This window comes from Lontra canadensis, unplaced genomic scaffold (genome assembly GCF_010015895.1).
Source record: "Lontra canadensis isolate GAN:19392208 unplaced genomic scaffold, GSC_riverotter_1.0 scaffold36, whole genome shotgun sequence".
NCBI classification, from domain to species: domain Eukaryota; kingdom Metazoa; phylum Chordata; class Mammalia; order Carnivora; family Mustelidae; genus Lontra; species Lontra canadensis.
In genome coordinates, this window is record NW_022631030.1 from 15,986,966 (window position 1) to 15,999,797 (window position 12,832).

General features: G+C 45.0%; 1 protein-coding gene across 10 annotated transcripts in view; it reads left to right on the top strand.

The window, feature by feature from the left end:
- NTM (neurotrimin) overlaps window positions 1–12,832 on the top strand; it is a 918,697-nt gene that overhangs the window by 899,759 nt on the left and 6,106 nt on the right. For 7 of the 10 annotated variants that reach the window (XM_032868947.1, XM_032868956.1, XM_032868957.1 and 4 more), the window contains 3 exons: window positions 3,459–3,610; window positions 6,697–6,732; window positions 12,305–12,337. In XM_032868947.1, coding sequence (XP_032724838.1) covers window positions 3,459–3,610; window positions 6,697–6,732; window positions 12,305–12,337 — 221 coding nt within the window. The remainder of the gene's footprint in view (window positions 1–3,458; window positions 3,611–6,696; window positions 6,733–12,304; window positions 12,338–12,832) is intronic. The other 3 variants (XM_032868949.1, XM_032868950.1, XM_032868952.1) reach the window with 3 other exon arrangements.

Below are 12,832 nucleotides of genomic sequence, written 5' to 3' on the forward strand. Positions count from 1 at the left end.
AATGCTTTGATAAAAATGGGGAGGGGTTGGTGCATGTGGGTGGAGGAGGAAGATGCTTTAGGGGCTGAAAAGCTGGGAAGAAAAACAGCCCAAGGGGATTGCAAGAAGGGAATTTGGAGCAGGTCCAGGCCAGCCATGACCCAGCTGTCGCTTGCACTACTTAGAACGTCTCTTCCAGCATGTCTTGGGTGCCTTTCTTTATGAGGTCCGTCAGACACCAAAAGCTTGCCCCGTCTTGGAATCACATGACTCCATCGTCAGACTCATCCTGTCTTATCATAATCCCCCCAAATGAGAAGCAGTGCTTTTCAGTCCTGAAGTAAAAGACTGGCAGCATCTTGAGAAGGTGTATCCTATTCATCTGGCCCATTTTAGAGATGAAAGACAGGAGGCTGAAGTCAGAAAAGCAAACACATGAAGAGATAAGAAGAAATAGCTAGCTTTCCCCCTTCTTCTATGAACTCAGAATAATGCTGAAGGGAGTAACATTTTCCCAGTAAATAAGCATTTTTCTTGCGAGTCCTGCTCCCCTGGTCCCTCTGCCTTCCTACTGAAGGCCCTCCTCTGTGGAAGTCTAGTATCAGAAAAAACTAACAAAAAACATGGAGCTCCACACCCAGTTCCTGAACCTTCAATTATCCAGGTCTTCCCTAATCAGATGCATCTTATTTTTTTTTAATTCTTTATGGGAGAAAAAGATAAGTAAAAATGTAGGGGAAAGTGAGATTTTAGAATATGTGGAGGAAATATGTAGAGCTGTCCATGACAAAAATGACCAGTGGTGAGAAAAAATGTAAACACAGCCCTGCATTGCACCCTCTGTGTCGTAGGAGGGACTGCTGTATATGTATTATTTTCCAAGAAGAAAGCCCAGTCACGTTTCAGATCCCCCCTGTCTCAGGCAGCCTTGATTTCTCTACTGTCCAAGCTCTTCTCATGGGGGCTCCTGTCTCCCCTTCAATTGATTCTGGTCAGTTTTCCATGTGTTCCTCGTTTATTTATTTCCAGTGTTCTCCCACTGAGTGGAGTTGTCTGTCCTCCTGACACCCAGCTCAGCAAGAACAGCTCTGGCTCTGAGGTCCTTGTTGCTGCCAGTCCTTCCTGTGCCACTGAGGCTGCCAGGCAACCTCCTCCAGGTGGCTCCCCCCTGGAGGAAAGAGCAGCTCTCCCCTAGCTCCATTCCTAGTAACATGAGCAGACTTCAGAGGCAAATCAAAGGAGTCCATATGATGGGGACAGAGAATTTTCTCAAAATTTGCAGTAGAAGCCTCTTTTGTCTACATCCTAGCACCACTCAACTGCAGGCCACGGCCACTGTGTGTGTCATCAGTCAAAGGGAGAGGAAATAGATTGCAATACTTATTAAGATCCACCCATCCACGGGGACACATGAGCCAATGAAAAGCCTCCGGTTCATTAAAAATCTGGAGCCTGGGAGCGGTATGGAATGGGGAAATGTGTGACCACACAGAGAAGAGGCAAGTCTGTCGTCCCAGAAGCTGCAAAGTGCCGCAAAACGCTGCTCGCCACCCCACCCTGCTTTTAGCTAAAGACATTTCAGAGCTGTCAAGCAGGAACCTGATTCGGTAAGTGTCTCTCCCCACTGCAGAGCTGAAATCTAATTCACAGCTTGGTTCTGATGTGAAGGCTTCCTCCCCAGCCCAGGAATGGCGTCAAAATGGCAAATGGGATCAATACACTTGACGGGTTCTCCAAACCTCCTGGTGGGTGGGCTTGCAGAGCCTTCTTTGGACAGCACTCCCTAGAGGATCAGTATCTACATAACAAGCTGGAAATAAAACAGCGTCGTCTGGCAGCACAGCCGGATGCCTCATTCCGTTCCTACAGTGCTCACATTTTAATGAAGTCCATGGACTCAGGCCAGTTCACTGCCCCTAGCTTATGAGAGAGAAAGGCTCCCACAGGAAAATCTACATAATGAAAAGCAAGCAACTTCCTCCAGCCAACCTTCTGACTTCCCAGGAGACAGATGTTCTGCAAGAACTGAAACCAGAGCCTGACTTTCTCTTCGGATCGGGATTGGGGTGGCAGATTGAACTCTTCTGTAGTTCTACAGGGACTACGTCTTCAGAGGATGACAAAGCACATGCCCTCTGTGCCAGAAGCATGTTGGGATCCAGGGACAGGCAGGAAGTCTTGATGTCTGACTCCACAGAAATTTAGTATATTGAAGAACATTTTTAGTTTATGGAGCATTTTCTCATCATCATCTTGCTGGGCTTCACTTCCTATTCTGCCTTGAATATTGTCTTTCTCAGTTTGATGACTCTGAAACCAGCCATTGGCCCCAATTTCTGTCCCTATGCCTTAACATTGTTTATTTCCCACATATTCTGCCCCAGCCAAGCCCTAAAGCATGTTCCCTGAGATCCTCCATTCAGAAGGATCTCTCCCCACCCCCAACATTTATCTTTCCCATAGCGTAGGCTCAGTCTCTGGGCAAGGAAGACAAATGATTTCAGGGAAAGTAAAAGGTTGGCTTAAAGCCCATTCTCTGAAATAGGACATTCCAGAGTTTTTAAAAGGAAGAGGGTTGGTCTCATAATTTCCATATAGACTTGTAATGGTACTAAGAATTTTTGCTGACAGCATCCTGAGATAGAGGATATGACCCCATCAGACCCTAAGCGGTATTCTCCTGACCCTCTCCATCTGCCTAGTAGTGATAACTATGGCTCTGGCAGGTGTATCTGTTTTCTGCACTCACACTCTGTGGTCTTTCTTTAGTGGCCCTACCACCAGTGCAAGCCATTGTGGCATATTGGACTGCCATTGTCCAGGCTCTATAGCGTCAGTCTTAGGAATCTATAATCCTTTCCAGACTGAGTTATTATGGTATTCTGGGGAGACCACCTCTCCCAAGCCCTTCAGGGTACCCTGCTGTAAAAGTGATCCCTGATTCTTATATTCTATTTACCAGCAAAAGTAAAGTATTATCTGCAGAATGCCTCAAGTTCGTAAGAGAACATTTATTACCAAGGTGCTTGAAAACACTTTGTTCTTTCAAAGTCCTCAGGTTCTTCTCTTTGAAGATTGAGGTGTTGTTGTTGTTGTTGTTTTATTCTTTATGGTTACCATCACCATCATCTTTATTAATCTTATCATCTACATCAATTAAGTCCACACTCGGAGTACCTGCTGTCTGAATGTCACACAGCTGGTATACTGGATGTGTTGAAGGCATCTGCCTTCAGAGAATTTAGTGAATATCTGTGTAGTGCCAAGACTGTCTCCAGGCACATGCACAAAACTAGAGAAATACAAGTACATATCCTTGTGTGTGAACATGCATTAGTTGAGTGGGGGGAAAAATAGTCATCATGATGTCGATGGGGGCAATAAGAAGATCGTTAATTCCAGAGTCTGTCTTCCTCCTATGAGAAAAATATAACCATCTCCTTTTTTCTCCTTTTTTGTCTCTCTCTTGTTGGTCTCAGACTGGTTGAAGGAAAGAAGGGGGTCAAAGTGGAAAACAGACCTTTTCTCTCAAAACTCATCTTCTTCAATGTCTCCGAGCATGACTATGGGAACTACACCTGTGTGGCCTCCAATAAGCTGGGCCACACCAATGCCAGCATTACGCTATTTGGTAAGACTGAGCCCTGAGCTGGGCAGTGAAAACAGGAAAGGGTCTCATGGGACAGAAAGAGTCAGAAAGAGCTGCAAGTGTGGGGTGGCTTGTGTGAGAGAAAAAGGAGAAGCTAGGCATGGGTGAGTGAGATGGAAGAGGAGGGGGAATGAGAGAGAGAGGGAAAAAAAATCTAGTGCATGGATGAGCATCGGTAGTAGGAAAAAATGAGAAAGAATGTTCATGTTTCATTTATAATGGGTAAACCCTGAGGCAGGAGGAAATGGTGTTGGGATGATGAAGTGACATTTAATTTTTTCTCTTCGAGAGCTCCTCAACTGACTAGGGATGGGGGGTTCTAGTTAGATTTAATAGCAAAGCACTCGGAGAGCAACATTTACTATTTCAAAACTTTGTTCACTAGGGTGGTGTAAGATGTTACCATTTCTTTTCCTGGCTGTTGGGACATAGAGATACTGAATTCTATTTGTAAAAGTAGAATCATGGGCCTTGGGAATTCTGAAATTAGCTTCGGAGGGAGAATTCAGCAAGGAAATGGGGCTTTCTCCTCAGCTCCTCATTTGTGTCAATGGGTGTTGTCTGACTGGACTAAGATACATTTGTCCAGCTAAGCCACCATCCTGACAGAAGTCACATAGTCATTCATGCATTAATTCATTCAACAATGGTTTATTGGAGGACTGATGTGGGTACAGCAAATTGCTCTGCCTTCCTACATATCTGGCAAGTATACTGGTGCCAGAAGCAAGTAAAGAAAGCAAACAAACAAGCTCCCTTGTAGATCCTAGATGTGTCAAACAATGGAAGTGAGCTGATGTGTAGGTCTATGTATCTGCCCGGACTCCAGGTATCCAAGGATGACTTGCATCCCTTGGTAGATGCAGATTAACCCTGCAGGCCACAGAGTGAATTTCTGGTTGTTTTTGAGGGAAAATTCCTCCATATCCTCACAAGCTCAGGTAGCTTGGATTTTTTCAAATCCTTCCCTCTAGTTTCCCATGGTAGCAAGCACCCTTGAATATGATGGCAAGGGAAAGCAAAGAATTAGCAGATACTTAGTAAGAACATAAATTCCTTTTCCTCTGAGAACTCCCAGAAAATCTTATGGCTTCAATTACCTCACTCTCGCCCCCAGTCCCTACCACATCCCTCCACGGTACATTGTATTCAGCCGGCCTCAAATAACGCGCCTGTACAGCTCCATGGTCCCATCTCCGCTTCCAAATCACATTCGACCTCCCTTTTATCCAACACATAAAACAAAGCTCAGCTTTATCCAAGGGGGCTGGGAAGAGGAAGGCTGCCCTTGATCCCAGAGCTGGTTGCTCAGAATGGGCAGAGCTGTGATTAGAGTGATTGATCTGTCTGACATCTCTCACGCGGGGATAGTCATAATTGCCCCTCACATTTGTCAGGCCTTTTTGGCTTTCTGGCAGGTGTCTGTCTCCAGAAACAGAAGGGCCAGGATTATAAAGGAACAGACCCCTCCTTCCCTGGTCTTGCAAATCTCAGGCTCTCCTAGCGGTACCGTCCACCCTCCCCAGGCCTGCCCTCCACCCACAGCAGCCCTCATTCCTGTAAGCAGTCTTCCTCCTCCTTCTCTGTCCTCCTTGCTCCTCTGATTTGGATGCATGACATGGTTTTGCAATTGGCTTTATCATTGCTGTCTAATTCCCTGGCCTCTTCCCCTTAAGCCATCTGAAGATGAGAACGGGGAGAAGGCACAAGCTTTGAGAGTGCAATAGCTGGCATTTGTGACAAGGAATGCAGTAAAGCCTGTGCCATAAATCTGCTCTTCTCAGCAGACCCCTATGTGGCAATTAGAACCTCTGCCTCCCCGTCGGTCTATCTGTCTTCACCCTGTGTGTCATATGGACATTCCTCCAATTGTCAGCTCTCTGGAGTCCAGGATTCTTTTAAAAAATACATGGAAAAGTGATAGTATGTATTCATATAAGTTTAGAAAGACTGAGTCCAGCAAGATAAATGGGGTACGCATGGGAATGTTCTTTAATGTGGAGATCTCCTAGCTTTTCTTTACACGCGAAATAGCTAAGAGGGAGAAAAAGCATGGAGCATTTTCCAAATTTAATCCAAAAGAAAGCAATTTTGAAGTCTCAAATGAGAGACCATTTGAGAGGAGTCTGTCACTGAGATGCCCTGTGGCTGACATAGTTCTGTGGAACTAGTCAAATGCCATTAGCGAGCAAGGTGGGTATTTCTACCCCACTGGCTCTTGCTGAGGTCTAGTCCAGACATGGCAACCCCAAAATTCATGATGGAGGCCCACCATCATGAATACAAACTTATACCAAAGTTTTCCGTGTGTCATCTCCCATTATCAGTGGACCCTCAGCCAAGACCCATGAAGCAGACTATGGCAGTGAGAAAACAGCATTTGTGTTATGCGAATCTGTAAATTGTGTGATGCAGTCCATTCTCCTATAGCATCGCAGAAAGCCAGCTATATTATTGCCGACTTTCATGCAGACTGCTTGCCCTCATCATGTGACATGGACATTGGAAAGTGAGAAGTGCTGCACAGGGAGGCCCCATCATGGCCAGGATCCAAAGGGAGCAGGGTCATCTTTTCTACCATGGACCAACAGTGTCCTGAGCACCTGCTCCCTAAGACTGCAGAGATTGCCGGGCTCCCAGAATCATGGTGGTTCTTGGGGCCATCTTGCTTGTGCTGTGGTGCCATGGGATCAGAAATTCCTGAACTTGGTCTCCAGTTCAGTGGGGATAAGATGTGTGACAGAAACCTCATCTGGAAAGGGACTTAGGTCCTTTGTTACCACATCAGTCCCCCAGCTCAGCACAGCTCTGGGAAATGTATGAGTGGCCAGCTCCCTCACTTTCCAACCATCACATCTAAGGATGGAAGCATAAAGCACATTAGTGTTTTTCATGCTGGATCTTGTCTTACTACTTTTGGTTTTTGTGTCTTCCTTTATTTACCCATTCCCACAGAAATGTATGTGAAAGGCAGTATACAAACTATATATGACAAATATATAGCGGCTGTATATAATATATGTGTTTGTTTTCATTTTTCTCTCCTGTATGTCCCTCACCCGATTTAGAACTAAATGAGCCTACAAGCTCAACTTTGTTGCAAGGTCAGTATCCCCCTTGCTTTATGGTTTTTCTTCCCTCTCCTTTCTCCTGGAGTCCCCCTCCCCGCTTTCCCACCTTTCATTACCTATCTGTGAAGTTGCTTAGAGGATGCTTGTGAAAACTAAGGAAGTCACTGGAGCTGATGGAGCTTGAAGGGTAGCTCTCCTCACTCTGCTCACACCTTGCCCGCACTTTCTCAGGAGTAACAGGTGGGGGAAAAAAAGGACCATTAACTTCTCAAAGCCTAGAGATCTATGCAAAGGCCAAAGGTAGAGCGCATGAGTCTAAACCAGTAGGAAGACAGTCCAACCCACCAAACAGTTTTCATAACAAGAATCCTATCAGTGGGCCCTGAGCAACAGAAGCAAACATTGTGTGCATGAAGATTTAAGTATTCCCTACAATGAATCAGCTGGTTCAAAGCAAGTTTCTCTAAGGAAGGCAGGGAGGCAGGGTGCAGCACACATGTCAGTTAGTAAACTGTGACCTGGAGTGGGATGCCACTGAGATCCAGTTCAGAGCCCAACATTTAGTAGTTCTGTGCTCTTGAGCAGTCACTAAACATTATTGAGACTCAATTTCCTCTTCTATAAAATAGAATTGATCTGCCTTATCTACCTTAGAGTTGTTCCAACATTCAGCAGAAACTGCATAGTAAAAAGGCTTTAGAAACTGCCAGGTGCATTTTGAATCATTCCAGTCCAATCTCCAGATGCAGACTGAAAGACAGGAATTTCCCTCAGTGCCACCTCTTAAGGTCAAAGCTCTTCTCCCCGGCCGCTTTACATCCTAATCCACTTCAAGCCCTTCCCCATACACAGCTCCTGCCTCTCCTGCTTGTGTTTGCACCACCTTTTCAACTTTCTCAAGGCCCACTAGCACGCCATAAGTGATTCACGAGGGTCCACGGACCTCGCAGAGGAGGTTCACTAAGACTGTGCATGAGCGGTTGGGCTGGAGGGAGTCCAGCCGGGTGGTGGAAGGAATCCATGCTGCGTGTGCTGCTATTCTCCTCCAAAGGACAGGGAGGACCATAGGGTGGCCCAGCAGGAAGGCAGCTATGAGGCTTTACCCACCTTGCACCCCAATTCCTGACCTTTCTCATCCCACTTGCTCCCACACCCATCCCCCCACATCCCTTCCTGTCTGGCTACACCAACACTCATTGGAAACTGGCAGTAGACCTGCAAGGTGAGAAAGGAGATGGAAGGAGATAAATTGCATGAGAAGCTGTTTGACAGATGAGGAAAAATACTTTCATCACAAAAAGATTCAAGGCTGCATTCTTCACCTTAGTGATACAGGGTGCCATAGCGACGCACTGCAAACAGGAAAATGAAACAAAGAAATAGAAAGTAAAAGTGAAGTCAGTGAAAGCATTCGGGTCCAACTTATGATTCAACTTATGTTTATTGAACCCCCGGTGCAGGGTTATCCACTGATGTAAAATCAAGAGCATCAAGAGCGTTAGGAAAGGAGCGAACCATAAATGGTAAAAGGGAGGCATGAGGAACTGGAGCGAAGACAGATGGTGCTACAGGCTGTGCTTTCAGAAGTGATCGAGCTCATTCTGATCACTTAGCTCTTTATTTCCAGAGGGAATAGGAGCTTTTAAAATAGGCAGTGGCTGCTTAGGAGTTAGTTATTTCCCTAAAGGTGTACTCACCTGACAGAGGGGGGCGTTGTCCCACACCAGAACCAACAATAACAAGACAGAGGAGAAACGATCACTTCTGGCTTCTGCGGCTGAGCCAGCCTCCACCTGCAGAGACAAAGCTGTCCTGCCTCACTCCTCTCTGCTGCAACAATGAATTTGGGTAAAAGGATCTGTATGCCAGCTCTCTACTCTGCTTCTCAGGCTGCTCTCAACCCCACATCCTTCTTGTTGAATACAGGGCAATGGGTCATTGCCAGAAGTTGTAGATTGTAGACATCGGGAATGTTCCAAGATTTGGATTCTGTGGTCTTCACTATAACTTTAGACTCTTTATACAACGGAAGAATATCTTAGAGAAAACAGACCGTGTACCTGGGGCATTTCTCCCATTCACTTGTGTTCCTTTTTTTTTTTTTCCCCATTCATTTCTTATTTATTTATTTAACTTCCTCCTCTGCTAGTGTCCCACAGAATAGAGAGCTACCTGTTTTCTCAGGAAATACCCCTATGTTATGCTCATCTTATCTCAGAAATACCAACCAAGATTTGTACAAATGCATGGATTTCCACGGACAGGGTACACTTGGCTTTAAGAGAAGTTCTAAGCTGTTTTGTTACTCAATATCTGGACAGACTAGAGAGATTCTGATAAGAGAATTTCATTCCTCCTCAGCCTTTGCTGCCACCCTTGAAGTATTTCTCTTGTTCCCCTTTTGCAAGCACAACAGATTGCACGTCATCCTCTCGTATTAATATTCGGTGGTGCAGGACTCCTGCCATGATAAATAAGGACTCAGGGATGCACCACCATCCCTCACCAAGCTCCCTCACAGGCAAGTGTGCCGGGACCCACACTGCAAGCTCAGCGTCTTGGTAGCTGTTCATTTCCCATCCACTGTCTTTCATCTTTTATCTCCTAGGCATGAAGTCAGATTTGATGGTATCAGTGGGCTGGGAAAGGTTGGCTGATTAATGCCTGGGAACCTCACAGTGACTGTCAAACCAACTTATTAAAGAATGGGGGAGTAAGTAAACTCTGTATCAGAAGGAAAAAATTGCAGCAGGAAAGATGATCAGTTCTTCCCTGCAGAGGATTAAAGGTAGTTAATTAGGTCCAGCCATCCAGCAGTGAGCATTTCTATGACACATGTGTCTAAATGCTGAAGGTATAAAAAGACATTCTCTCATCCTTTTACTAGATGGTGAATATATCCATCCTGGCATGCAACCAGCTCTCCTCTGCCCATTAGAATCAGACAGAAGCCTTGTGCTTACCTAGGTGATTAGATTCAGCTGCAAGCACTGGCTTTGGTGGCAAAGAGATCACATTATGGATTGACCGGAGATATTGACTCAGAGGCTTGAGGGGAGTGCTTCTTTTTTCTTTCTTTATTTGCTTTTTTTTTTCCTTCTCTTTTTCATTCTTTCTTCATTTTGAATATTTTATCCAATTCTATCTGGCTGCTCGTTAATATGTCAACAAAAAAAAATCACAAATTTTAGTCAAATTCTTGGAAAGGAAAATACATGCTTGAATTATCAGGGATTGTTTTTTGTTTTTTTTGTTTGTTTGTTTGTTTGAGAGCCAAGAATGAACTCAGAAACATGAGCTTATGGGTGGCTAGCACTCAGCTTGAAGGCTCAAACAAAGCCCACACTTCTGCAAACAGGGGCAATAGTGATGCCATCTCGAGCATGATATAGAAAACATGTTAGCATTTCTGCATCTCTCCTTGGTACCAAGTCAAAGGGAATGGGATGGAGTGTAGCATCAGGGTAAATATAAAGAATATCTTGGCTACATTTCCCCCCTCATTGTGGTGAGATGTAAGGCAGAAGTAGGACATTTCAGTTAACTAGAAGTTTTGAAACATTGCTGCCTGGCAAAGCTCAAGGATACATTCTAGCTAAGGATCAATGTCAAATTGTCCTTTGCCAAGGTAGACACTGAAGAGTACTGACCTTCACTCAAGTAGCATGTGTTAGAGATTCAGGGAAAAGGATAGCTGGATAGGGACAATTCAGCTGAAGTTGTTTACAGATCTTTGCCTACAAAAAAATCACAACTTGTATTTAGATCACCATGGAAATGTATGCTTTCCAATTCATTTATCTTCTGATAGTTCCAGCAAACCAAACTACCAAGTAGAAACCTCCCATCTATCTTTTCTCCAGCAAAATCTAAACTTGTACCCTACCAGTCTGTGGCTGCCTACCCCCAAATGTTCCCTACATCTGAACTCTTTGTGGTTTGGGGTTGAAGGACTATGACTACTTTATTGCTCTTCATCTTTCCTCCTGACAGTCACCCTTCTTCTTGGTACAGAGGGACTCAAGTCAGTCATACATGAGTGAGGCACTTCATGAAAATAGCCCCACCTTGGCTTCTGGGTGGTTCTCGAGGTCCCAGCAATCACTCCAAGGGACTGTCCTCACTACATGCATAGACAACATGGCGCCAGCACACCTGGCTTTTCTCTACCACCTCGACCTGACATCAGATCCTCTGTGAATCATGCCTTTGATCTTTGATCATACATCACCCTTTCCATCTTTTTCAGAGTGGCTTCCCCACCTTGCTAATGTCCACTTTGGTCGAGAGGGATATCTATCTTAGGTGCCCTGAAAGAAAAATAAAGATCTTGAAGGCATACATATGTATTCATCTCAAATTGGTCAGATGTTTTAGTTTAGTTTAGGTTGAATTATGTCTAGGTTGTCTTTCCTTCTGTATGCAAGGACCTTTGCACAGAGAGTGGGATCACTTTCATGCAAACAATTTCATGCATTTTTTTGTTTTTTATTTTACTGAGGTATAATTGACAAATAAAAGTATGTTTAAAGTGTAATCATGTTGATTTGATACACAAACACATTGTGAAAGAATTTTGCACCCTCTCTATATCCAGGCTGAACAGCTGCAGAGACCTCTAGGTAAAGAGGGAAGTAAAATATTCCAGATTGGGGGCACCTGGGTGGCTCAATCAGTTAAGCAGCTGCCTTCAGCTCAGGTCATGATCCCAGGGTCTTGGGATCTAGCCCCACATCGGGCTCTCCAGTCAGCAGGAAGCCTGCTTCTCCCTCTCCCACTCCCCTGCTTGTGTTTCCTCTCTTGTTGTGTCTCTCTGGGTCAAATAAACTTAATAAAATCTTTAAAAAAACATATTCCAGATTGGGCCACTTCCGGCCACTCATACTTCTACTATTAGCAGAAAAGTATCTGTGGATTGTCCTGGAGGCTTGAAGTTGGTGAAATAGGAGTCTTTTGTGGTTTTATCATCAGAAAAGAGCTGGCATCACAGTAAATTTCCACAGGCAGGTCTTACTTAGCAAGTGCAAGTGCAGAAGCTTAGGTGTGGGTCTTATTGCCGGAGGTTGCCCTCTGGACCAGCTTGATATAGTCTGAGTTCTTCAGGGAGGTCAGACACAGGTCTGGGCCCTCTGGCACAGTGTTTATAAAACACATAGATAAATGCCAAAGTTTTATACTCAAATGTAGCATGGACACCTATGTTCAGATTGCTATAGTATAATCCATTTGTTACCAGCCAATTTTATACTTAAGGCTTACAGACTTCAACTAATTAGGGGATAGTCTGGTGGCCAAAGAAAGTTGTTGTACAAAGAAGTATTTATTGGCTTGGGGCCTCAGGCTCCAAGATGTACTGAGTCTCCTGCTACAATCAGATGATTGCGTTGACTCTCATTGGATCAATGATCCAATCTGATCATCATTCATATTCTGCCCCAGCACCCCCACCCCCACTCCACCTTATGGCAACTTCCCAGCAAAGTGGAGAGATGCATATATGAGAGCTGGGCTGTGATCAAGACAGCAAGAGCCAAGGGCAAAGCAAGGGCTTCTGACTGCTTTCTACCTTAACAGTGGCTTGTTTTTATTTTTTTTTTTTTTTTAGAAGTGAAAACTACAGCCCTGACCCCTTGGAAAGGTTGGTATATTTATTCCCAGGCAGCTCTGCCTGGGTGGGGATGGATATCCCAAACTCTTCACCTTTTTCTTGGATGCCTTGTCTTCTGAGCTAACCCTAGAAAGCAGCCCAGTGGGATCCTTCCCTGACCTTGGGCCATCCTATGACAATCTTAATTAACCTGTCTCCAAGGACCTTCCATTCCCCCTGGGTAGCTTCCACCCTTAGATGTCTAACTGCTGTTTGCTGGCAGCACTAATGAGCACCTGCCAAGGGCCCAGAATAGCTCCACATCTTGGCTGTTCCATACCAGGCTGGCCTCTCCTCACACGCAGATGCTCTAATGCGATGATCTTCTTAGACCTTGGCCTTGCATGCTGTCTTTTGCTTACCCTGTTCTCTCTTCCTCTCTTTCTAACTTGGAGCTGGAAGGGAAGTGGTGGGAGGGAGGGGAAAATGGAAGGAAGGGGGAGGTTCTTGGGTGAGTCACTTGGCTATGGATTAAACGGTGTCTTA